At 48.3% G+C, this 26,825-nt stretch overlaps 1 protein-coding gene across 4 annotated transcripts; it reads right to left on the bottom strand.

Annotated features, from left to right (window-relative positions):
* LOC119091381 (troponin I) lies at positions 1-26,825 on the bottom strand. 4 transcript variants are annotated; one of them, XM_037214147.1, is made up of 10 exons: positions 26,772-26,825; positions 21,720-21,753; positions 21,122-21,139; positions 18,138-18,266; positions 17,254-17,377; positions 12,554-12,654; positions 11,082-11,125; positions 10,724-10,865; positions 861-905; positions 1-141 (listed from the first exon to the last, which is right to left on the bottom strand). In XM_037214147.1, exons 1-10 carry the CDS (start codon positions 26,792-26,794, stop codon positions 16-18), a joined length of 786 nt encoding a protein of 261 aa, XP_037070042.1. In that variant the 5' UTR covers positions 26,795-26,825; the 3' UTR covers positions 1-15. The 4 variants fall into 4 exon arrangements, with proteins under 4 accessions (XP_037070042.1, XP_037070045.1, XP_037070044.1 ...); XM_037214149.1 differs by lacking the exon at positions 1-141 and adding an exon at positions 154-297; XM_037214148.1 differs by lacking the exon at positions 1-141 and adding an exon at positions 218-349.

Below are 26,825 nucleotides of genomic sequence, written 5' to 3'. Positions count from 1 at the left end.
TTAACACGAACTCCGTCACACTTCGGTTTCATTGACGTACCTCAGACAAAGGTCGGGTCGTTTCTTGGAGTCCCGACTAGATGCGACAGCTGCTACGGTCAGAACAAGATCGCTCCTTCGAGTTCTGACTAGATGCGACAGCTGCTACGGTCAGAACAAGATCGTTCCTTCGAGTTCCGACTAGATGCGACAGCTGCTACGGTCAGAACAAGATCGCTCCTTTGAGTTCCGACTAGATGCGACAGCTGCTACGGTCAGAACAGGATCGTTCCTTCGAGTTCCGACTAGATGCGACAGCTGCTACGGTCAGAACAGGATCGTTGCTTCGAGTTCCGACTAGATGCGACAGCTGCTAGTCAGACCAGGCTGCTACTCACGAATTCTCCCTAAGCTACAAACTGCAGTAGAGTTTTCCGTGTGTATCATCATAGTGCAGGCACGATCACGCTTGAATTAGGAGATCCTCAACATGCGAGAAAAGATGCACGCCCACCAGACTGGCACCACCAAAATACGATTCCACTAACTGTTCTACTGGATCGACACTGGCAATCAAGAACGTACCTACAACTACCACCCTGTTAAACACAGCATTCAAAGGGCCTGCCAAAGAGGCTTGGTCGCACCAGATAACGACATTTCTCGCGAAAACTGAACTACTTATCCTGACGCTTGAGCACCTGAACTTGGACCTCAGTTCCCCTCCTCTACTCCTCTACACACTAACACACCACGTCCTTTACGCCAGGACGCCAGGGCCACCGCGAGCTCTGCTGCAAAAGCATGTGCATGCCGCTGGCAATGGAAAGCTGCCATCGACCAGCGCGCGGGTGCTCGGCTCGCGACACCAGTTAGATCACCTGCTTCTCCTCGTCGTGTTTCGGGGCCCAGTCCGGCTTGCCGGCCTGCAACGGAAGTCGTCGTCACCGGCGCCTTGGCGAAGAGGCTAGGCAAAGCTCAATGCTTCCAATCCAAGGGGACCGGCGGCCACACTTGGCAGTGGGGATATGTTTTGCACGCTTGCATACCGTTGAGACAGCGACGAACAGCTGCTGTGGAACAGTTTGTAAGGAATGGGCACTAGGCAAGCAACACATTGTAGGTAAAGGTACGGCCAGAAACCAAATGTCCACTGGAACACCCGGGTTGTAAATCAACGAAGTTGTGGAAACTAAATATTCGCTCGATGACGACAGTCTGTGAAAAAGGACAAGTGTGCTGGTCAGTTAGACGCCCGCGGTGTGGATAAAACAGCAACTACCAGCGGTGGGAAATAAGTACCAGAGGGCGGTGGATCCACGACTGGGCGTGCGCAGGACTTCGCTGCGGAGGGCACGATTTAAAGATTTCCCCTGAAAACCGACGCAAGCGCGCCGCTGGCTCACACGATTCCTTACGTGCCAAAAATAGTATTACATGTTCTCGATCTTTCTATTTTGCGCGCATTCTTGAAATTTTTTTCTGTTGACGTTTAGTCACGTACATCAGCCACGTCAATACATGTACTCAATTCGATAAGGGATGCCACGTGTATCCGGGGGCTTCTAAGTGCGCACGTCCCCGAATCCACGGAGAGACAACAAACGAGGTATGTGAGGCAGCGTTGTGACGAGGTGCCAGAGCTCGAGCCGTGCGGGGAGTCAGAGTGTGAGATCTGTGGGAGCCGTTGCCGTTGCAAAAGCTCACCTCCCACACGCTGCCTCTGTGCCCTCAGCTTACGGGCGTTAGCGTTATGCTTTGTCTGCGCAATGTTCAGCTAACAGACTGCTGTTGAAACAGTATACATTTTAGTCGGCAACGACCGTCGCGCGCTAGTAGGCTGTTGCGCGTGGAGGCGGTGGGTGGCGGCGTGACGGTGCACAGCGGGCCAGTCAATTTCAAAACCCCCCGATGATTTAACCAAATGGCTGATCTTGAGAAATGTCAGATAATTTTACGCGCTGAGTCCTATTTAGAAGCCCTTTTTGGCGTACCGGTTACAGAAAACCCAAGAAAGGGGTGAACTTTGTAAGGCAAGTTGAGGGTGATAACATCCCTCACTGTTGTTTGGCCATGAACTGAGCTAGAGCCACAAAGTGAACACTTTTCAGCCACTTGCCCTAAAGGGATGCCAACGATGCGCAGAATTAAGGTTTTGAATCAACTGGTTATGGGTGTAGGAATGAGGTGGGGGGGGGGGGCCATGAGGCCATGAGGCCATGAGGGCAAGAGGCCATGTCCCCCAGCTTTTGAAGTTAGGAGGCCAGCAAAGTTAACTGGCTCCCACTTTTTGAAATTTAATTTACGTTCAGCATGCTTCTGTGCTACCTTAATTTGAGCCCGAGATGATAACTGACGTACACCTACCGATTTCGCCCTACATAGCCATACTTCGAGGGTGATTAAGCACACTGAAGTAATGAAGGAAATCATGTGAAAACATTACTTGAGGTGTTCTCATGTAATGAGCCCACGATCCGTTTACCATGACTTTGTAGTGACTCCAAAGCATACTCACTCAAGACATTGCAATGGCTATTTTTCCGTAACAGTATGCCTCGCTGAAAGCTGACTGCATTTCCTGGATCCTGTTATTGCACGCATTGCAAATTATTCTTTACTTGTTATGCGTTGGTTTCTCTAATATTTATCAAAGGAATGGCTCCAACAACGCATTCGATGTTCACTTTTGCTCACCCTGTTCGTCGCATCGAATGAATGAATGAATTTATCATGCAATTAATGACAAAATGCATTCGGCACGTGCACTTTTGGTTGCTTTATTTTAAAGACTTGCTAGCGGCGACTGAGCGATCAACCGGTGACATTTTGACGAAGCAATAATGTGGTATTGCATCTCTTTGGGCAAAGTTGATGCTTGGACGGGATTATGCACGGAATGGCGAATGAATATGTGGTAAATGCAAGCAATGAATCTGTACATGCGGCATTGTGAACTTTGTCACGACCTTGGCTATAGTTTTGATGATAGTGGGTTGTATTCGAAACGTTTTTGATATGCCGACATTCTCGGCTCGTCCGACGATTTCTGGTTCTACTGTGCGTTGGAGAACTTCGTGTCAGTCACAGTACTTGCGGGCGGTACGCTGGTCGACGCTATGAAATTAGGCTCTCGCCTCCACCTTGTCTGGCTGCCGAGTTGTGGCAGAAAACATAAAAGTGTTAAAAACGGTCAAATCCACATTGACCGCTTCTAGCTTCCAGCATGTACAATCGCCTACGTTATATGGCGCGATTCTCAATCAATTGTCAGTCAAACGATCCCAATTTCTGACCGATCCAGCACCTGGTTACCGAGATGTGGCCACGGTTTCGAACTGCTGCTCGTCGGCTTTGTCGTGGGTCACATTTTGCCTCCCGTACAAAACCGTTCCGCAGCAAACCCCAGATGACAGCGGCTCGCGAGCTACCTGCAGAAAACCGCCTCGAGCGCCGGCGCGTTGTGTCCAAATTTCGTCATTCAGCGATCAGCCGTTCAGCGCGGGCACGACGCAATGCAAAATGGGCCAGACAGACATAAAGACAGATGCAACCTATGCAACTGGTATATAGATCTGAAAGGACTACCAGGCTGCGGACGCCTATGTATATATATATATATATATATGTATATACATATATATATATATATATACATATATATGTATATATATATATATAATATTTGCATATTTTTGTATATAGGATTTTCAGCATTTCTTGAGGTGCTCAAGATAAAAACTGACTAACGCACGCACAGAACGCTTTGGATTGAAAGTCATGTTTGACGTTTAATTGTGTGATCAATGCTGTTCATTGAGTTTCGCCTGATAGGACAGAACCAGTAATACGAACCTTTCAGGTGTCGAACATGTGGGTCTCAGTCTTTGCAGGCTTGTGATTTGGTGGTCGATCATTGAAGTATATATAACCCATATATTTATATTTACACTCTCCCCACTCTACCATGTGGTGAGCGCCCGGGGTTGGATACCTGAGCCAGCTGATTATTTGACGTGACAGATGCCAGCTGGCAGGAGGCGGAAGGGTCTCCACCATTGTCGAGCATGACCTTGTCCATGCATTGGGGGAATGCGTAAAAGGTCCTCCAGAAAATTTCAGGCAAAATTTTCCAACAAAATGGGCGAAGTGGCAGCCTTAACCAGCTATCGCTGCGAACTGTTAGGACGAAACTGGAAAAGAAGAGGCAAATGCATTTTTCAAAAGCACTGCCAAGAATTAAGTGGCTCAGCGCAAGCAGTATTCAGTAATGGAAGGCAAGAAAGATCTCCGTCCAAGTTTTGCTCGTGTGGAACTGACACGAGCAAAATTTACTGACAGTCAAGTCGATGACACAGGGCGCCGAGTCGTGACATCTAGACAAATGCATTGCATGCACTGTGTATTACATGAGGTGCAGAATGCCGCACTGGTTTGCCCTTACCCGACGAACGCATCTGATAAACCCTGTCCCTGAACGAGCACCTTTCAGAAATATCTCCCGCAAACTCATGGCTTTTTGGTCGTCGTTGCTCTCCGCAACGGCTGCCGGCATGTGATCGAACGCGCCGGCACCTTCCCGAAGATTTACTCCAAATGAAATGTGCATTTGAAACGATGGGCATCACATGGCTAACGTATGAGGGCTTAGTTAAGTTCATTTAGTTCATTATATCGTGTAAGATGAAAGCACAATGAACAACACGGGCGGTTCATGTAAACAGCAAACATGGAACGGGCACACAATGTGATTTATGCTTGGTTTAGTCAGGCCTTTCTGAAAACGCCCAATGCTGTTTTAACGTTTTATAAAACGTCTATAAGTAATACATCGGTCCGGCAAATAGCATTGCAATGCTGCCTAAGTAAATCGGCCGCGAAGTTGGGACATTTTAAGTGATGTCTGAAACTTATTACCAGACAGGGTAGCACCGGTAATTTTGTAAAAGTTATGTCAAACTCCGGAATTATCTAAAGGTCTACTTTTTGCCTGATATGCTGGACTGCGCCAAACGCCTACGACAGATTCATCTTAAACTCCAAGAACCTATGCTGAGCAGACTAAGCAGTCAGGCAGGCCAACCAAGGTTGCATAATAAAGACAGGACAGAACCTCTGGTTCTAGAACAGCCTGGAGTTTGTCCTTGCACATGCCTGTTCGCCGCACATGTATGCAAAAGATGCTGCTATTTACCAGATAAAGCGGCTTTATAAAGCGGGTTTGTGGGGGATGCCTGCTGAATGAAGTAAATCGGCATGCGTGCTTTCTTCCCCATGGGTTAACGATTACTTCTTGAAAGAGATAAAATAGAGTGCTCAGGAGTTTAAGACAGCTTCCTCCAAGCACGTGCAGGCGTATAAAGAGGGGGAGGGGTCAACGGTCAACGACCGATTCCCGGTAAGGTTGCAGGCGATTCACATCATGTTGCCGCACGACAAACTGGCTTACAGATAAGGTTTGCCTTCCATGACTACATACGGCTCCAGTATTAGCGTCTTACACCGGGTCCCGTCAGGCATCCCGGCGGAAATGGGTAGGATCGGCCAGGAAATTCTTTGAATGGAATTGAATGCATACCGAAATAATGCAAACACAGATCATCCATAGCACGCAACAGGTCTTCACGCGCGTCTTTGAAGAGTCGGCTTCGTTGCTTAACGAAGCAAGCCCGCAAGCATTTCGCAACGAATTAAGTCTCAGTCCGTTAGCATAATTCACGGAAGTTGCATGAGAAGCTGACAATACAAACAACGTCAGCCTCTGGCCTACCATACCGGGTTACGATATCCCCACACAACAAATGTAAGCACGTATTTTGTTTGAGAGCAGTGGGTACCTTAGCCCTAATATACAACAGCGGATCAAATCGGCTATATTGAAAGAGATGCAGCTGAATGCCCGGTGGTCTAATTCACGCCTAAGGCAGGCAGTTTCCCGGAAGTCAATTTTATTCTGTGTAGTAATGCAAAGAAAGATAATTCGGAAACACGTGCAGTAGCCAGCGTTCCATCTGCATTATGCGACAATAAGTAGCGATGCTGATCGATAAGCATGCAACAAAGCGGTTGCGCGATCAGTTCGCATCAATGAGTTTTCGCATATGATAATTTTTCAGTAATGTGGGGGACTACCGGTCCAGGGCAGTGGCTGCCGACGACGGATGGGAGCAGGGCTTAGACAAAGGGCATCTGAAAGAAGGGCCTTCATTCCGTGACTTGGTTTAATGCAGGAGAAATCCCGGTTTTATTGATTTTGTCACATCTTTTTGGCAGGTAGTATTTCAAGCTTTTCAAATTGTTCTTGCCTGGAATGATGCGACAAAAAATTATCTTTTGAAAAGCAGCCGAAGAAATCCTGGCGCACGAAAACTAGCGTTCTATGAGCATTGAATCGAATTCGAATTTCTGAACAGACTGTGCGCAGGTCGCATTTTGATCTTCATGCTGTAGAGTTAAATGGCTCCGCAATAACCCTAAATCCCTATCCGGGATTTCGGTGGTGCAATTTCGCCTCCCAAAGGGGAAACAATGTTGAAATGGAGGATGCACTTTAGGGAGCTGGTTGGTCTCATATACCGGAATGGTGCAGTTGAGTTGAAAAGGTAAGTTTGTGCAGCAGAAAAAAGCAGCTGAAGGTGTATCAAGAGGGTACAAAGTACTCCATCCTTACTCTTCCTCCCCTTCCCCGGCTGCCTGACTTCTCTCTCGGGTAAAGTTCCTTAAGTATATCTTGAACCTGCTGCCCTCCACCGCCTTTTGAAACATTCCTACGCCCATGCAGCTGGTGACCGCCCGGACCAAAACAATGAGCCGGATTTTAGGGAAATATGTACAGTTTACGTTTGAACAGCCACAGGTCAAAGCTTGAATAGGAAGATACAATGGATGACAAATGGACAATCTTATAAAGCAGTTTAGACCCAATCCCAATATTATACTCGACGCAATTTCCGGTGAATTGATCAGGCCAGGTCGGAAAAATTGATAGTGGGTCTGAATAACACAAAAGCCTTCGAAAGGAAAGGTAGTAGATGTGGTAGTTGCACCTAAATACCTATGAAACGCTCTTGAAACTTAGAAACAGCGCTCTTAATTACCTCTGACATGGCGTAATCTACAAAAGTCAGCCGGGGTCAGCAGTGGTCAACAGCGGTCTGTGACCTTGGCTGGCTTTGAAAGGAGTCATGCTATTATACACAAACGTTGTTTTCAGCACGTGCCTAATTTTACAACGATGGCCATCCTCCGCGCCGTTACCTGTCATTGGTCGAGAGCTTCGACGGTTGCCTCTGAACGCGTGCATGCAGAGACAAAGGTAACAAAGGCACTTGTTCTCTGGGGGCAAAGACAATTCTTGCACCGTATCGCTATTTGTTACCTCAAAATTTACCACGTTGCAATGGAAGTGCATGTATCAGTCTACAAGATACACAAATCAACGGCATTTTGATCTCGTCATCAGTAAGTATCAGTTAACGGCGTTTTACTCTCGTCATCAGTAAGTATCAATCAACGGCATTTTTATCTCGTTATCAGTAAGCATCAATCAACGGCATTTTGATCTCGTTATCAGTAAGTATACAGATAAATGACGGTCAGATATGCGTGCCAACATATCATATCGTAGCATTTTACTTTATAATACGCCACATGTTACATCCTCCGCTTTGCAACAGGACTAGCCGCCATGTCCTGCGTTCATCTCCGGTCATCTGCAGACCTTTCAATACTGATCTGCTTTGCCTTAGCCTCAGTGCGTCCCCGGGAACTGCGGTCTCCTGCCAAATCAAGCCGTGACTTGTGATCAAAAGCGGCTCTGGGCGCGACCCGACTAATCGTGCATTGACCCAAGCAGGGACAAGGCGGCGGCGGCGGCGGCGTTCCTCACCGGCCGAGAACGCCCGGACGTGCCACAGGAGCGTCTCCCCGCCGACGCTACTCCCCACCATGTGCGGCGGCCTCGGGGACGTGGACAGCGGACAGAGGACGGGGTGCGAGCACGGCTTCTTCTGCCGCCACACCGCCTTCTCCTTGACCTGACAGCGGGCTGGTGTTCACCGGCGTAGCGTGACACCAGCGCCGGCGGCGGTCGCGACGTCGCTGGCCGATGGCCAGTGGTTATTCCTGACCGACGCGCCGGGCCGGGCGTCACGGTCGGCAGGGCGCGCCCCACAAGCCCGCCAGCGCGGCGCCCGCCGGAGAGCTGCGTGCACAGCTGCTATTTACAGTCGCTGTCCGGTGTTAACTGTTCGCAGACGCTGGCTATGGCTCCTGCGGGAGCTGTCGGCATCCGTGTACACGAACGACACGCCACGACTGTCGCCATGCGAGTTGGGAGGGTACGCAGACTCGACATGTGTTTTATAGGTGGAGTGGACGGTATATAATACGGTATTGATGTCATTACAAAATTCGAAAATATTTTGATCCTCGGGCCCTGGTAGGCTTTGAGCCTGTATCTACTGAAATGCCAGCTACTTTTTTAATATTCCCTGATAAAAATAACAGGTCTGATAAGTCGGACGGATAGAAATTAATTCTAAACATTTAGCAAAACATCAAGCTCAGGGTCTGAGGTGATGTGTGGCGGAGAAGGCGGCCATGAAACGCTAAATTGGCGAGGCTTATTACGTGATGGTTAGAATAAATAAATGCATTTACTCGCGCACCCATTATGTAAATGGCCGCATGAATAACTGCGACCATTTACAGTGTTACAAAACAAGAAACCAAAAAGGGTCCTGCTCCCGTAAGAAATATCAGAACATGGTCTTCTCCTAGTTTGGTACAAGCAACGTCTTGTCCAAACCGACATGCCCAGAACTGTGACAACTTACGCTTGAGCGCCGTAAAAGCATGCAACGGCATGTCATGTAGGAAATTATGTTACTCGTTTTGAGAGATGGGACTGACAATGGTATCTAGCATAGTTTTTAAAAATTTGCTCGTTAAAAGATAGGGATGACTAGCACCGTTTACATCATATCTATCGCAGGAAACGTTCGACCAACTGTGACTGATGACACATCTTGGATGCAATCTAGACCAATCAGCGACCGGCCAGGGCCGCTACTTAAAAAAAAATATTTGGAAGTCTGGCCGAATGCTGGCTGTGCGGAATGTCTTAAAGTGAGTGGATCTTAAACCTGCGCCCAGCCGGAGTGTTGCCCGCCGGGGGGAGGGGGGGGGGGGTTGGAGTTGACTTCCCCATGAGATATCCAGTTTCCAAACGCCGTATGGGAAAAACAAAATGTGTTTGTGGAGGTCTCGTGAAATTATGAAGAATGCACACGAGATGCTAGGTCTTAGGTCAATTGGGAAGTCACCAGGGGTCATGAAAGGCAAAAGACGGCCGTTCTAATAGATGCAGTTAAAGCCTATGTTAACTCATCAAGATACTAAGAGCATGCAAATAAGCATTGAGACCGTGCAGAGTCCATTCCAGCCGTTTCTATTTCTCCAAGGGTCAGGTCAAATCTGGTCACCGTTCAAAATCGGTAAGCCAGTAGCCTAAATAAACGATGCTTTTTCACAACGTGTTTTGGCTAAGTTGGTTTATCAGGCGCAGTTCTTGGAAAAAGCATTTGAGACACAAAATTTCATTTTGAGTTGACGAAGAAGCCAAATGATGTCAGCTTAGGCCAAGTTTATGAAACATCCAAATGAATAAACTGAGGCGCTAACTGGGTCTATGTGACCGGTGCAACACTTTCTGTGGTCAGAAATAGTGCGATGTATATGCACAGGTACTCAGGACTGCGCAACTGTTGTAAATATTACACATAGTACCTTCAACGCTAGGCAATCTGTAACAGACCGAGGGCAGGCACGTATGTGCATAAAATGATACGTCATTAGCTTCATAATCACGATAAGGAGGTGATTATACGCGTCGCACTCGTTTAACTAGCCTCTCCGCTACTGAAAACATGACTTGGATGACCTAAAATGACCTTGCATGTTTTCACGTAACCTGCTGTCAACTCATTATGAATAAGAATTAGATCAAAACACGTTTTCACTAGAGTATTCGAATTTGGCGCCCAAGGAATAAAACTGCATATTTCAAGCTAAGCATGTAGTTTGTAAAAGGCGCCCATTGAGGTAGGTCATGACCTGGGCCAAGGTCATGTGCTCTGTGGTCAAATTATGGTTGTGTATGTCAGTTAGTACCCTGTTCCGTATATACAAATACCAAAACTATAAAAAATGGTACAAATTTGCATGATCTCAGGAATGATAAAAAAGCTGGCCTTACTTCAGGTCGCTGAACTCGCTTGTTTCGAAAGATATGAAAGATATAAGCTGTATGCAGTATTATGTTCTATTACTGTGGCAAGTTTAAACAATGACAAATGACCCAAAAAATGACATTTAAGTTTTTCAGAGTTGACCCCTTTAAGCTGACTTTGGTTACTGGCCTTGGTAAATCAAGGCTTCAGATTGGCACAAATGATGTTAACTTGATAAATAAACAGGCACTGAAAATTTCGTGTTGCTACAAGCGTACGTTCTTGACCTGTGCTCGAAAAAAACCATCGGAGGAGACAACTCCCCCGGCCGGGCGCTGGTTGAAACAAAAGCGCTCACAATCGTTTCAACGCTGTCAAACCAGCATTTTGCCATTTCTAGAGAATTATTCTTGCAGCCACCGTAGCCTATGTGGCAACAACTGCAATTATTTGTAAACGGAGTTGTGTTAGTTATAAACGGAGGAGGGCGGCGCTGCAGCAACTGTCCTTACGTCTTTCTCTTCGTCCTCGAGTGTGAATTCCTTCTTCTTGACCTGTTTCAGCTGGTTTCTGAAATTGAATTCAGCCGCCTTCTTCTGCAGCTTGGCGAATTTGTTTTCGTATTTCGACACCTTCTTCAGGGTTGGCTTGATACTAAAAATAAATAATGCATATTGTTAGAAAACGCTAACACTGCTTTCATTCCACGAGCCTTCCCATCCAAGGGAAATATGATGAGGTATGGGAATCTGGTCGAGGCAAATTAAAAGCGACGCGAAGAAAAAATCAATGAGCGAGTCCCTTTAAACGAGCCTCATAACGAAATGAGGAAGGGGATACAGCGCTTACCACGCATATAAAAGCACTCACAATTTGCCGCGAAGGTCGTTGACGGAGATGTTGAGCTCGTTGATCTGAAAGACAAGAACATTTAGTGCACAGGGTCGGAGAGCCCTGTTAACAGACAGGTCAAGAAAATCCCAAATTGATGGGGCTTCACAGTGAAAGTTCACTTACAAGGACTATGACCCTAAGCCAGTTTCCACAGAGAAATCGAAATCTTGCAGAAGTGCTATTACTGAGAGCAGTATTGATATTTTATTTCGATACGTTGCTACATAATAATAAGACGCCATGCCTTCAGATTATGACCGAACGGAGACCACACCATCGGAAACTTGATCACGCAAGGACGAACAGCAAGCTTTATTGAAGTCTCAACAACTTTACTGTGCACAGCACGTATTTCTTTGCGTACCGCTAACAATCTGGACTGACAGACCATTTTCAACATTGCCAGCCACACCAATATCTTCTGCTACAAAATATGGATGTGCCGTTGGCTGGTTGAAGTCAACACCTTATGAGCGATTTCATTGTATAAATCTGAAAGGCATCACAATGCGACTGGCTTTTCGAATGGCTTACTATCAGATTAAGTTGAGCGGCCTCAGCAAACATCCTATTTAACATTATTCCGTGTGTGACAGGAGCACCGCGGCTGCACCGCCCTTCTTCCGGCGAGCCGCCCCCACGGCGCCGTGGCCGCCCGCGTCGCAAAGCTATTTCAAAACACTTGCTGCCACGGCGGCTGCCAAAGGCGTCAGGCGCCAAGCGTCAGACAAGGGTCCGGTGACATCATGGCGAAAGCGTGCCTCGGGTCTGGCTAGCTACTTGAGGCCACTCCCGCAACAGACCACGCCCCAGCCCCTCCCCCACTACTCACAGCTGGGGTGGCCGGGCTCCTCTCATCACGCAGAGCTCTGCCCCGCTCGGACTAATTCGGCCCCTAGTCATTGCGTGCCGGCGTCCGAGCCGTCTAGAGCTCTGTATGCGAGCGCCGGACAACTGCACGCATGTGGGAGGCGGGCACGGGTTTGGGGAGGGGCTGGAGTCGCCGACCGCTCGGCGCGGACGGCGAGTTTCGCCGACCCCGCCGGCACCGGCAGACGGAAGGCGTCGCGTCCCGGCTGGGCACACCTCCCTCACAGGGATCTCGGGTTGAGCGTCTGCCGGCGCCGGCGGGCGGTGCGCTGCAACGCTCACACTAGCAGCGCTGCGACGGGCTGGGGAAGCCGGTGGGTCCAGTCTGTGGCCCCCGCCGCCGGCCGCCGACTGTCAAGGGCGCGGGGCAGCTCTGGGCTGAGTCTCGACAGGGCCCTGCGAGTGGCGTTTTAAAAGCCCGGGCAGACAGCGGAGCTGGCAAACGCTGCGCGGATAGCTGCCATATTGTACCTGGCATACGCGTACGGGCCACCGGCAACAGAGCCGCACAAGCCATGGTCGGAGCGCAGGCCTCACCAAGCAGGATGCCCGCGCCCCAGGACTCCGGGTCCACTAACCTCCACGCCGAGGCGAAGGACTTCGTGCTCCAGGTCCCACTTTTGCGACTCGCACAAGTAGACACGGTCATGGTAATCCTTGCATATGGCGATGAGGTCCTCTACAAAAGACGACACTTGTGAATGGCACTGTGACTGGCAGCGGAACATTTGTACGAGCGTTCTTGGCCCGTTGCCAAGCATCCGCAGACATTTTTGGGTGGACACCTCAGGATACCGTTGTTTCATAACAGCAGCTTTACAGCAGCTTTTCTAGCAGTTTTGACCCCATCGTGCTGAGTGCATCCCGACTGCAAAACGTGCGCATGATACTCTTTGCAAAACGCTTGAAGCTTCACTGTGGCGAAAGAATGGCAAGGAACAGCTAACGATTATTTATCGTATTAAACAGCGCCACGTTTTAGAAACGCAAACACATCTCGTTAATGATGCATTTCACAAACACGCGGTTAAACAGCAGCGTAATAGGAAAGAGCTGTGAATATTCTCGAAGGCACACTGCCGTTAACAGAGGCAGGGAGGCGGGGGACACTGCTAGGTGAAGAACACGACCGATTGAATTTGGACATACACGGCATTATTCAGCTGTGTAGACAGGAACATAAGGGGTTCTTGCCGGCGTCATGTAGACAGCATGATTTGGCAAGCAGAGTGTTAAAGTCACGTCGAGCAGCAACAGGGATTAGTCAGCTACCGACCTGGTGATCTTTCTCCGCCTCTGATCCTCTAGCCTTTCAATCCATGTCCGGTACACTTGGTACAGCTGGGTAACCTCGGCTAGAAATGGGGCATGCACAACTACTATCAACAACAACAATAACCAGCGATCATCTAGCAGGCAAAAGCACGACCAGAAAACCAGCTGATGTGAGGGAATGTAAATGACGATTAAACTCTCTCGAAAAGCCAGCTCTTCGACTTTTAAAGACTGCAAACAACCACAGAGCCGCTGGGCTTCAGGCCGGCGCCGTGATGCTCCGTTAACGGCAATCAGTCCGGCAGCTGGTTTTCCATGGCTGTAGATGATGGCCACATCTAGATGGCCCCATCTAGCTCACTTACTACTAGATGAGCTAGACGATCAGAAACTACGATGAGCTAGATGCGGCGGACTAATTTGACTAGATGTCTGGGTCTCACTCTACCAGTGAAGCACAGTCACAGCGATGTTCATCAACAGATGTGCTATATTGAATACGCTATCGGTAAAAATTGGCGATAATTGTCTACATCTATTAACTATCTTTATGTTTTCTATACTAGAGGCGGATGTCCATATCAAAGCTCTCTTTACAGGAGGGATGCTCTACGACAAATCTACAACCGAGAGAGCCGAAACAATATCCTTTGCGTCATGTTCGATTTAGGATCATGATATGGAATCCTCTCATCCCATGAATAATTTCATGTCATGACTTCACTGTCATTATTACCATCATGCTATGGCTGATATCACTGTGATTGTTTTCAAAAAAGATTAAAGAAGCGGTGAAAGGGCTTGTCTCAGGCATGTTTGAAACCCCACCAAGCTGGAATGCCTCTTGGGGGAAACCTCTACGAGTTACTCGAGTGGTGCAAAATTTTATGTCCATCAGATCGCAATGGTTCTCAGCATCTGTTGGTTATTTCAAAATGTTTTTTGATGCTCATTTTAAAGTAATGACCCTATGGCCTAACATGACGTGAGATTTTTCAAGTTGGCAAAGGATGTTAAGTTTAAAATGTTAACATGGAGAACAATATCACTCATTGAGCAAAAGCAAAGCGCATAAACTTTGCATTATTCTCGTGATGATCGCTTCATTTTCGGCATGCGAGGCTGATATTGCCCCGTTTTGCGGTAAACGGAGATCATTAGCTTGAATGTGTGCGAGAATCGCTTTATAGGACAATATAAACATTTTCAACCTGCCGTGAAACCTTGCGTTTTAAGCGATTCCTGATTCGTTCAAACGTTCATCCTAAAAAGAGACTTGGCGATGCAGAGGTAAGTGCCGCATGCCGACCATTTTGTTTTCGACGACGTTTTCTCCCCCATAAATCAGCATGCTAACTAGGAAGGAGCATGTCCTCGCTCCCCCCCCCCCCCCCCTCCCCCTCTGCGCAAGGTTTGCAGTTACACCCCTACGGCAGGGTTGATGGAAGCGCATTAGTAAAACCAGTGGCGTCTAATCTCAGCGTGAGCTGTTTTTAAAACAAGTGTTTTGTACGATGTTACGATGCATGAGACATCGGATTCGTGTGCTAAATATGTGGGCCCCACTTAGTTCCGATATGAAGATATCTGAAAAATTAAAATAGGGTCGTGTGACTCTCACTGCTATTGGACTGACTGAATTAAAGAGCACCCCAGAAAGACTATGTTTCTTTCACAACCGTGGATCAAAGTTTAGTGTGACGTATTATGGTGCTAACCACACTCTCATGGCAGTAAAACTGCAGTGTTGTGTAACAAGCATGTTGATCATGCTTTTGATGCTGTAAATCTGAGGCATTCATGTGGGAATGAGATGGAATTTTGCCATGCTGCAGCCCTATGCAAAGTATGGGCAGCGTCACAAAAATGTAGCACGCAAGGTATGTAAATACGTTGCAATTTGGGAGGCACTTCTCAGTGAAGAAAGTAAATGGCTGAGCAACATCTATTCCCACAATGTTATAATGAGTACATCATGTCTGGTCATATGGGGGTTAGGTCTACCGTATCACTGTTATCGTGTCTTTCTGAGTGCAGTAAAGTTAAATAATAAAAAACAGACAAAAATACGGCCATTTCCAGGATTGAAACAAACCAAGAAGTGCACTGATGCCTACATAACTTCTTTTTTACTCTTTCAAAGGTTGAAAATTATGTGGGCGAGAACATGTGGGCTCATCGTCGACACGATCCTTTCCTGATTATTATGATGGCCCTGAAGGTCCCTTGTTGGCAAAGAACAAAAAACGATATGGTGAAAACGAAAACAAAAAGACGAGAGGGCTTAGACAACAAACAGTACGCTGGCTTCTATTTCGATTCTTTACCGGTCTTAGTTCAAAAGTCAGTGGACGGGGTGACTGTCAGACCCCTTTTCGTCGGGCGGGGCGGAGGGGGACTGTCACCCCTCCTCCCTTGTCGGGCGGGGCGGGGTGGCTGTCAGCTCACCCACCGCCCTCGTTGGGTGAGGGCGTAAAAAGCGCTCCATCGGGCAAAGGCTAACATTCTCCCAATCTGCCTCTAAATACAGTCATGTTAACACAATGCACTGTTGAAAGCTGAGGTGCGCAACTTCTTGTTCCATTTCTTATGACATATCACATCCATTGCAATATGAATTACCAAAAGCGAAAGAACTGTTGACTGGAAAAATAGCCGGCCAGCACCAGACTTGATCTTGTGCCACCGGGACACTTCCTTTTAAACGAGCACTCGCTAAGCAGGATCTTTGCAGACACATCAGGTAAGTGCTTGTTCTGAAACGTTTAGTTGTCTTAATGTTAACATTTACCAGCGAGTTGTAGGTCATAATCTTCTTCATTAACTTTCAGTTCATAGGTAGCATTTAATCGGCAGCATTAAAAGTGGAATTAGTATTGCATCGCGAACGTACAAAGAAAATCAGTAGCATTAAAAGCAAACCATTCGTTATTTTCTCACGGACAGGTTACCTCCTGATTTTTGCATTTTTGAACATATTGTTGAAGCGTCCCGGAGCTTGAAAGTAGGCGTGTGACATAAGATCGTAGCAAACAACCTCCAAATGCATCTGGTTACAAGTATTGCAATAATAAATGGGGTGGGTCGTTGTAGGTTCAGCTACGCAAAGCTGCGCGCCAAAAACTTTAATTTCTTAATCATTTTGCAAGCCCCTAGAGACCCCTTGTTTGGTGACATTTTAGAAATGCCGAGGCTACAGCTCTATGACCGTGGCTCTGATTTCTCTGACGAATTGTACACACAAACTTAGAGAATTTATAGTCCCAGAATTGCTTAAGTAATTTAACATCCGAAGTATAGGGCTGTCATGCCCCTGTCAATACATGGTGGAATAGACCACTGGCACCCTCTGAGCTCATCACCAACAAGGCGAGACGTTTTCATCCCAGGCACGTGAAAATTAGGCAAATCATTTTACTATTTTAGAAACAGCGTCGTTTTTTACAAATCGTATACGTACCTAAGGTTTGGGCGGCTTGAAACTGGGAAATGTAAGCCCGTAGCCGATGGATCAAGACCAAACATAGGAAAAATAGCTTATCTGAAGGGACATCTGAGCCGACTCGTTTAATCTTTAGTGTAATGCTGTTGGGTTCCATACATTGTCACATGCTGTCCCATTGACCTTCTAATTTAGTATGAGTTTGGTTTGCATACGACAATATAGGTATGCTTCAGCCCCGAGGTGAGATTTCTGACCGCAGATGCACGCAGAAAAGAATATATGGCAACACTTTCCAACATAGAGTTCCTTTTACACGCAGCAATATTGGGACCATGTGAAGGACGAGACCAACCGGCAGTGGACCTGCGATGCAAAACGGACTCCACTGCATAACATCAAGAACAGTCTCCTCCCGTGAAACTGAATAGTAGCATGCTTCACTAGGAAATCAGTTAAAAAATACAAGGTTTTGCACGTGAACTTTATGATATACTGGCATTGTCAGTAAAATACATATTCATTTGCAGCTGTTCAGGCGCACAACTGACGGACTTTTACCTTCACTGGCGTCATCTGTGTTCTTCCGCTGACCGCATCGTTCAATAATTATTCGCCTTCTCTCCTCGGCCTTAACTTCCTGTTCCTTCTTCAGCTCTTCGGCGGCCTTTTTCCGCAGTAGTAGCTAAGAATAATGAACGGGAGTAAAGCCCATGCCATAGCGTATTTCACACGAGTGCATTACAACAGTCGTTTTGTGTGCTTACTCACTGTGGCCAAGTACATTCATTCGGAGATTCGGTCGAAGCCAACCTCCACCACCACTGCAATGACGATCACATACTAATTCGTCGGACTGTCCACGTCAAGACGATCCTGGCTATATGAACCAACCGCATGCAATGTAAGCGTGTAATACTACAAAGCACAGCCTTGCATGTGCATGGATGGCAATAATTTAACGAGTGTGTTTGTGTGTGTGTGTGCGTGTGTGTGTGTGTGCGCGTGTGGTGTGCGTGTAGTGTGCGTGTGGGTTTGTGCGTGTGGTGTGCGTGTAGTGTTCGTTTGGGTGTGTGCGTGTGTGTTCGTGCGTGTGAGTGTGTGTGGTGTGCGATTGTGTGAGCGTGAGTGGGTGGGTGTGCGTGCGGGTGTTCGTGTACGTATGTGTGCGTGTGTGTGTGTGTGTGTGTGTGTGTGTGTGTGTGTGTGTGTGTGTGTGTGTGTGTGTGTGTGTGTGTGTGTGTGTGTGTGTGTGTGTGTGTGTGTGTGTTTGACCGTGTGCGGGTGTCAGACAGAGTGTGCGTTCCCTGACAGAGTGGTCTGCCACACATCCTGTGGCTGACTTCAAATGGGCGCCACACACATTACCCTGCACCGTGATAAGTGAGATATAATGACCGTGTGAGAACAAGGCGAATGCTGCCAATGCAGAGGGAGATGCCTACCCTGAGTTTCTTCTTCCTTTCTGGTGTCATGAAACCTTTCTTGGCCTTCTTGGCAGCGGACGTCTCCTCCAGGCGTTTCCTGACTTCAGCCTTCTTCCTGTCCACCTCGGCTCTTTTCTGTTTCTCCGCCTATGATTCCAGTAAGCTACGTCAGCACAGCTTTCGTGTCGTTGTTAGCTAGGTTGAATGGCTTGTTTCGAGGGTGTTTAAAGAAACTGGTCGGCTTTGCTCCACGCCCAATCGTAAGGTGCTTTGGAACAAATGAGCAGCTTGCCAAGTTGGAATGCAATAAATTGAAATAGATGAATGAATGTGGCGTATCGGTAGCTAATGAGAACGCTGAATGAGTAGATGTTCGAAACGAATACAACGCAAAAGAATAGGATGAGTTTGAACAGAATTCCCATTTCAAATGCATCATTTGATGCCCTGCAAACAAAAAACAATGAACAGCATAGGAGATCTGCTCGCAATGTCCGAAAGAGACCCATTGCAAAATTTTATGTAGCATTTTATGTGTTCTTAAGCTGCTAAGGCCACGTACGCAAATGGTATAGATATTGCATAGGTGTCCTTATCTACATTTTTTTTTAAAACACGGTGAAGAATTTCTCCAGGGTAACGCTCTCTTGAGGCCTAATGTTGATGGTGGACAGCTTCAACTGTCTTAACTGTTTTATTCGTTAAAAGTTGTGTTGAAAACCGAAGCTGTGACAGCCCAGTATGAAAATGTTATGTGTACTCAAAGCGTGTGCCTGTGGGCAATGCGCTGACAACACAGTGTACAGTTTGTCCAGGGAAACGTTCCCGCCGAAGCCTACGTGCCTATGGTGGACAGTGGCACAGATCAGTGCCCATGGTTGTTAGTCAAGACACCAGCACACATCTGGGCACGCAATCCACTGTTAGTCACCCAGCGCTTTTAAGTTTGAACTAACGCTGGCAAGCAGCAACAAACTGTTGCTGCTTCTAACATGCCAACTCTACTCACACCTCACGCTACACATGAAAGCAAGGGAGACGTGGAAGCACTCCAATAGCAGCCATGTACAAGGCAACAGAGCGCGTGCATCGTTTAAATGCACGCAGTCAGAGAGCTGAAACGGTTCTGCTAAATCGTTGCACCTTTGACTCTTGGCCCATGGATTGCAGAGTGATCCAGTGCCTCCCTTTCGTGCTGTAATGGATCCCAGCGACTCACACTTTCATGCACACGTGGGCCAATTGTGTACGCAAGCCTTATACGGCATAAAACATATCGAGCAGGTCGGATCTTTTTTAGCATTGTGACACTTTCAGTTGGACCATCAGGGCAGGGCGAAAAACTGTTGGCAGGGAGGTCATTTGTGAACGTTCTGAAACTCCGTATGCATTGCATGCCTGACTGCTAGACTACTTAACTATGGTAAAACACTAGATGCTAAACATACCGTTTTTAAAGTGTCACGCGGGCTGAAACTAATGATGTGAAGATAGCCATGGGAGACATGTGATGACGTGCCACACATACGTAGGTGGCGCATACCAGCGCCACTCAGGTTAGTAGTTTGATAGCCGTAGGATGCATGTCTGCCTCATACCTGGACTCGGGTCCGATGACTAGAAAATTTTCGAAAGCTCGCTTAGTGGATGCCTCAGGAACCAATTCTTACACTTCAACAGCTTAATAGATTCGAGTAGATCATGACTCAAAATATTTGAGCGCTGAATCATAACTCGAATCACACTCACTTTTAGAAAAGTGATTCAACTTGCTGTGATTTAGTGAAATTGACACGACTGGAGCCGACTCTGATTGTGAATGAAGCAAACTAGGGTCTGAATAATGGCTGAAATCAGCACGACGCGAATCAAAGTGAACAAACCAAAGCCAGAACACATTGCAACGCCTCGAACTTCAGAAACTGGTGAAATCTAATGGCTCAGCTGTAAAGGAGCCCATTACCACTCCATTATTTGTAAGTTTATGGGATTACAGCATTCAGCACGTCAACAATGTGCTTGAAAGCCGCGGCTGCTCCTCTTTCTGAAATGGCTTACAACCTGCAATACATCTTTCTAAGCTTTTGCATTTATGCATTGGGCCATATGGTGTGTCGCCACTGGATGCAACTAGGCTCTCACCAATTGCAAGAAGTGTTGGGACTTATCTTGTCATTCGTTTTTATCAGACATTGAAGCCGTCCTTCTTTCGATCCCCGGCAGCACTCATAGATTGACGGTGATCAAAGTTGATTCGATGTAGATTTCACAAGAATACAATATTGGCTCGGATTTAAAAAGTTAGGGATTTGAACCAATTTGATTTGCTGGACAAATTGGTGATCGCAATGCGGTTCTGAATACAGCTGGAAGTGCTGGTACCCGTCCTTATCGTTAAGGCCAAAACCTAGTAAAGTTTATTGATCCTTAAGAGAGAGTATTGAGACTGGCAACAAGGCTACGTGGATGAGAAGAAAGATTCCGCGGCTTTCTATGCATTTGGGTGGACGTGACTTTTCACCGTGTTCAATCCATGAACACCTTACAGAAGCAGTAAACGGTTTTTACACGATATACCTGCGATACACAGGCGCCTCTTACTCCGATGTTGATAAGAATTGGATCACGATCCCCAAAGCCCAAACTGCACGCTGCCACTAACCAGCGCTATGTGTTATATCAAGGCACAACGAAATCAAGTTAAAGAAATACTCTTAGGAAACGCTTGGATTGAACCGTCAACTCTGCGTACCTTTTTCGCTGACATGTGACATTACCAATTAGGTTTATTCTTCTTCCACACCAATGGAGATCAGTTCTTTGCACAATATACGAGATATTGTTTAGAGTTTGAAACAGCTTTCGGAGAAAATGGTCTGCAAATAGAAACAGCTTACGCGAAACATGATTCAGATAAGTGGACCCGCTTTAACATCCAGTACGTTTCGGCAGATGTTAGTAAAACGACACGCCACACTTACTGCCATCACACGTCTACGTGCCTCAGCTGCCTTCTGGGCCTGAAATGTCACAAGGCGGGCTGGTGAGACGGCACGCACACTCTCCCACCTCTGCTCTACTTCAGACCGTACGCGCGCATCACACTAACGCACCCACGCCGTGCGGAGAGAAAGCCGAGCCCAATGCGATCATTGGCCGTCCAACACAACTCGTGGCACTACGTCATTGCTACAGCTGCTGGTTGGCGATGACTGGCTAGTTCTGACATGACTCGGTTGAGCGGCCCTTGCCGCCACACGTAGGGCTAGACCGGGCGCACGGTCTACGTCGTCGCTATAGCAGGCCAACCGGTGGCGCTAGGACAGACGGCGGGACGTCTGAGAATCGGTAAGGATTCCACGCACTGAACCGCCAGCCAGCGGTGAATGATTGAACCGGAGCTGCTCCAATCACAATACCCGACGTTCGCAAAATTAAGCAGCAGCTACCATTAAGCTCGCATGACGCGGGGCGTTTGACGGTGGGCGGGTGCCCGTTTTAGGGGCGCTGGTTTGCGTTGGTTCAGTGTGTGGCCACCCTGGCGCTACGGTAAGCGCAAGTCACGTGCAGCCGGTGGCGGCGGATGGCCGGCGCCCTCACCTGTCCGTCATCCTCCTCCTCCTCCTCCTCCGAGCTGCAGGGCAGGACGAGAGGTCCGGTTAGTTCCACATGGTAGCTGTCAGTAGACGAGAGGCATCGCACGGTGTCGACACCCACCGGCGCGCCCTTGCGATAGAGCATCAGCGCAGCTGCGTTTCAGCCTCCTGACACTGTCAACAGTCGTCGTCGAGGCCTGGAGAACGCGCACGCTGCACACCCGAAGCGGCTTCCGACGGCTGACCTGCCCCAGGACGCACGAACGGGCGGGTTAGTAGAGGTGGGCTGTGCTGACAACATGCGTGTGAGGCGGCACAGCGTGAGGCGATTTGTCAGGCGGCGGCGGCGCTCTGGGCTGCCACGGAGGCGGCCACCGGCAGAGCCGGGGGTCCGGCGGGCCACGGGCGCTGTCGGTCTGTTAGAGGCCAGGACGCGCGCTCGGCACCGGAGCTGTGAACAGCATGCCTCCGAGAGCCTACCTCGCCGACCTCGTCCTCGGAGCTGTGCAGGTAAGGTCCTGTTGGCGACGGTGCGGTTCAGAGCAGGCATACGAACCGGGACGCGATCCAGGTCGACAATATGTGCGCTATAACAAAGGCAGAGGACTGGCTCTGCATGGGGCAGCGGGCCGACTGGCCTTGAACGGTGACGAAATCCAGGTCGGGCAGCGATAAGCTTGTCGAACAGCGACACGCGTTCGGGTGGGGGTGGGAGTCACTTTGACCTCTTCGAAGGTTTTTTCCAAAATAACCTCCGAATGGGGCAGCGTTTGGAAACTTGCGCTATGGGGTGGTTATTGACACTTATTTCGAATTCTTCGATCAACACCCGTAACACGACACACACACAACACACAACACACAACGCGACAGCACCCGTTGCTGGACCAGCGTCCACACCAAGCAGTGCCTGTTGAGTAAGCCCTGAACCAAGCACCCGACCGTTATGATCCGGGTTAGCTACATATTTTGATAAGACAGCTTAAGCTTCGTCCTGATTCGACGTCTTCGCAACGCAGACTGAAAGGGAGGGGGAGGGGCGGTGCCTCCCCTCAGCCATTTACGAACTAAGGAGGACAGAGCCGCACGGAAAACCCGTGGATTGTATCTAATGGGCTCCCGTGATTGGTGACACGGCTCATGTCGGATGATGTGTGTATGTTATTTGACGGCCCTTGATTTACAGGCCGAGGCCGGCTATCGTAGGGCTCGTTTGGAGCTCGAGCAGTGGTGTTGTCAGTTATATTCACGGAAAAGTACGCGTTTGTGCTAGATGCTTCATGGACATTTTTGACAACTGTGACTTTTACAGCAGTCATCTGATAGGTTTCTTTCTGCAACACGCGGTGCATACTATATTCGTATCGACAAAGTCTTCGTCTTAGTCGTCACCTTCACACAAGGTTTCAGAAATCCGTTCACCACGTTGGCGTGCCTCAAATACCATCGGATTGGCTGCAGTTTCAGCATTCACCAAAACAATTTCCAATGCTGTTGGGCTCTTACAACTACACGGGACAGCGGTCATGGCTAAGAACTACTGCAGATTCGAATGAGGGGAAATGCTGTCTACGCGATGCATTCAGATTCAGATTGCGTGAGCGGCAGTGCGGGTTAATGGTGTAATTAAAGATCTCATGCGCCAGGTCCCTTACAAATCGACAAAATTTAAAAAAACATTTTACTCTGTTGCCTCCAATTGTGACACACCCTCGCTCGAAATATAATTTTCCTTTCAGATCATTTTCTAGCTCAGAAATTCCACCTTTCAACATTCTGAGAAACACCTGAAAACCGTCAAATTGCTCTGCCTGCGAGTGCAAGTGTGCGGCCGCGTGCATCGATGAACACTTGGCATATATGATTGCGCGTTCTTTTCCGCGTCTAAAGGTGTTGATTCCATTCGTGCGACCTTCTGTTCCCCGGGCAACGTACTCGCTTTCGTCACGCTTTTGGCAAATTATGTCAAGTTGCGAATTTCGTGCTTCTCTTGTTAAGCCGATCGGGGCACGTCTGCACGCGTTAACGGGAACCCGTCGGTCTGATCTCGCTTAGATTTGATACGATGATGCAATCCTGCTGGCGTTACCGCACATCAAATTTCGCGTGGCCAGCTGCGATGGGGCACTGCTGGTCGAAGGTCTGAAGCGCTACGTGATTGCGATGCGATAGTTGATCTGGTTAAATGTGCCCTATTCCTAAACGAGGCAATTTAAAGGAAAGACAGTTATTGGAAGCCTCGCGAGTTCGCTGGTCGCTTCAAGAACGCCTCAAAGAAGGATCAGAGTTTAGTTCTTTTGGGAACACGGTTCCATGCAGCCGTTTCTCGTGGATCATCACTAGTCGAGCGGTCACCATTAAGAACACAATCCAGAGTCAGAAACCGCGATACACGTGCAGAGCTACCGCGAGTCTGGCTGTTCACCTATTCGCAGCGAGAAAACCGGTATGTAGACACAGAGTGGGAACGGCCCTGGCTGCTCACCTTCCACGATCAGCCGGCAGTGGCAGCGAAGTCGCTACGAGCTAGACCTCGATCGCCTCCCGATTGAGGATCTTATGGAGCGGATCTCGCAGAGGAGGAATGAGAGGGCACTCAGGAGGCTCGCCTCCAACAAACGACAAGAATATCACCTATTATTTGCACAGATGTAATGCGTCTCTATTGCTGTCATTGCTTTCTCGTGAAATAAATGCATATCTCCACAAATCTGAGGAGGAAGCATGCCCAAGAGCACCACATAACGTATTCCTGATATCTGCCCTCATGACTCAGGTCTTGTTTTCGTCGTTGCCAATGCCGGTCACGCTGTCGGCGTGCCTAGCGCCGGTGGCGAGCTGGGCCGTCCAGAGACGGTCAGCTGAACTGGGCGCCCCCTTACGCTGACCCCGGGGTGCCGCGAGTGCCGGAATGGGGCCGCCTCGCTGTGCCGGAATGTGCGGTCCGCGCCGCCGATCGGCCGGCCACCGACCCCCGAAATAGCCGGCCCTGGCGGCGCCAGACGCCACCGCGCCGTCGGCGGAGGGCACCGCGCGGAGGCCTGTGCGTCGCGCGTGACGGGAAGGCATCGCAATGGGCACCACACAAGGGAGCAGGGCACGGTACAGGGCGCCTCGCTGAACACCGCACACAACACTACACAGGGCAGCAGGGCACGGTACAGGGCGCCTCACTGAGCACCGCACGGAACACTACACACGGCAGCAGGGCACTGCACCGGGCACCTCACTGAGCACCGCACACAACACTACACAGGGCAGCAGGGCACGGTACAGGGCACCTCACTGAGCACCGCACACAACACAACACAGGGCAGCAGGGCACGGTGCAGGGCACCTCACTGAACACCGCGCTGTAAAGCATATACTTCTCCCCCCCCCCCCCTCCCCGGCATTCTGCCGCCTTTAAGGGATTACGTGTTTCAAACCAGAGGCCCATAAAGAGAAACATGGCGGTTAGTCAATATGTTGGGCTCTTACATGGTTGAACGCGCAATCATATATGCCAAGTGTTCATCGACGCACGCGGCCGCACACTTGCACTCGCAGGCAGAGCAATTTGACGGTTTCCAGGTGTTTCTCAGAATGTTGACAGGTGGAATTTCTGAGCTAGAAAATGATCTGAATGGAAAATTATATTTCGGGCGAGGGTGTGTCACAATTGGAGGCAGCAGAGTAAAATGTTGTTTTTTAATTTTGTCGATTTGTAAGGGACCTGGCGCATGGGATCTTTAATTGCACCATTAACCCGCACTGCCGCTATTTCCGTTGCCGTTTCCGCTAGTTGCCGCACAGGCCAACTATTTCCTACAATTTTCACTCGTGTTTATGTACGAATGATTGTTTGTGAGAAAGTTCGTCAAACATGTCGGTAAAAAATGTTTATCCAGATCCAAACGCTCTGAGAGGAAATGTTATACCTCACGCGTGCTAGTGGAAAACGGAAATCCAGCATCTGTCAAAATATTTCTTACGCTGAGCACGAAACCCAAGCTGCTGTGTACAACCAGCAACGAAATTCCATATAGCACCTGTCCGTTGCATTCATCATCGAAGACAACTATTGAAAAATGGCATTTTGGGGTTTCAAAATTGTCCGGAAGAGAAATCAGATGCCTGGCCAAAGCCTGTTTGTATTTGAGTCTATAGGCGAGATTAAGCTATTGTAAATTTTGCCAATGTGTAAGCGGGCTCACCTTCTAGCCCCTTGTGTGCAGCCTTGAATATCTATGCCCCCTGTGGAAATCTGAATCTAAATCTGAGCGTACTGCGTAGAACGTCATTAGCCCAGTGCCACCGCGGTTGGCTCTTAGCCACAAGTGCCTGCGCGTTTAGTTACAATAAAGTTTGTGACCGGATCCGACTGACGGCACGCCGTTGGCAAATGCAGACGTCACCCAAATACGGCAACGGCCGGCTTTGACATTTAATAGCACGTGCTGTAGTGGACTTTCAGCTTTTCAACCAAGGTGACCTCAAATAGAATGTGGCTAGATGAGCACTAAGTGGGACAATGATCGTGAGATCGGCTGGATTAGGTTGTCAAAAATGTGCTCCTCATCTAAACAAAGTATGTGACTATTAGAACGAAGAAATACTTGGAAATCAGACTAAAGCGGTACCCTTTAGCGAATTATGCAACGTGCAATGCTGGCCTCGGAGTAGATATAAATTTCACATTTACCTACTACACTTACAGACATCAGTTTATATTTGATCCTATGGCCAAGGATTGTAACCAAGGCTCTTTCCAAAATACATCTTATTAAATGACTGTTTTAAGGTTTTACACTATAACCGTAGAGGGGACGTTCGTGATTAAATTTCAAACCCATATTGTTTTACATTGCACAAGCACCAAACCATCTTATAATTGGAATTATAGAATCCATTTGCTGCTTTTATGTGTCAGTGAGGTCGCATGTTAAGCTTCCTTTTACATTTTCTAATAAGATGAAGTGAAATCAAGCGGGCAAGGCTCGCACGCGCGCGCAGTGCACGCACGTCGGAATCACAATGTTGATATGAATCACGAAGTGATTGGACGACTGCTTACCTGTACTCTTCGTCGTCAGACATGTTGAGCTACTGGTGAGGTGACCGAAGCCTG

Source organism: Pollicipes pollicipes, unplaced genomic scaffold, assembly GCF_011947565.3.
Source record: "Pollicipes pollicipes isolate AB1234 unplaced genomic scaffold, Ppol_2.1 Scaffold_3447;HRSCAF=4054_pilon_pilon_pilon, whole genome shotgun sequence".
Lineage (NCBI taxonomy): Eukaryota > Metazoa > Arthropoda > Thecostraca > Pollicipedomorpha > Pollicipedidae > Pollicipes > Pollicipes pollicipes.
The sequence above is the reverse complement of the archived record's forward strand: the minus strand, read 5'-3'. Positions and strand labels throughout refer to the sequence as shown.

Excerpts from the sequence above, each read along its gene's own strand:
- LOC119091381 (XM_037214147.1), bottom strand. The coding sequence starts at position 26,794 with ATGTCTGACGACGAAGAGTACAG. Across the intron at positions 11,126-12,553 it reads TCCTTCGCCTCGGCGTGGAG|ATCAACGAGCTCAACATCTC; the intron begins GTTAGTGGACCC and ends CTTGTCTTTCAG. Across the intron at positions 906-10,723 it reads TCGAGGACGAAGAGAAAGAC|GCCGGCAAGCCGGACTGGGC; the intron begins GTAAGGACAGTT and ends CTTCCGTTGCAG.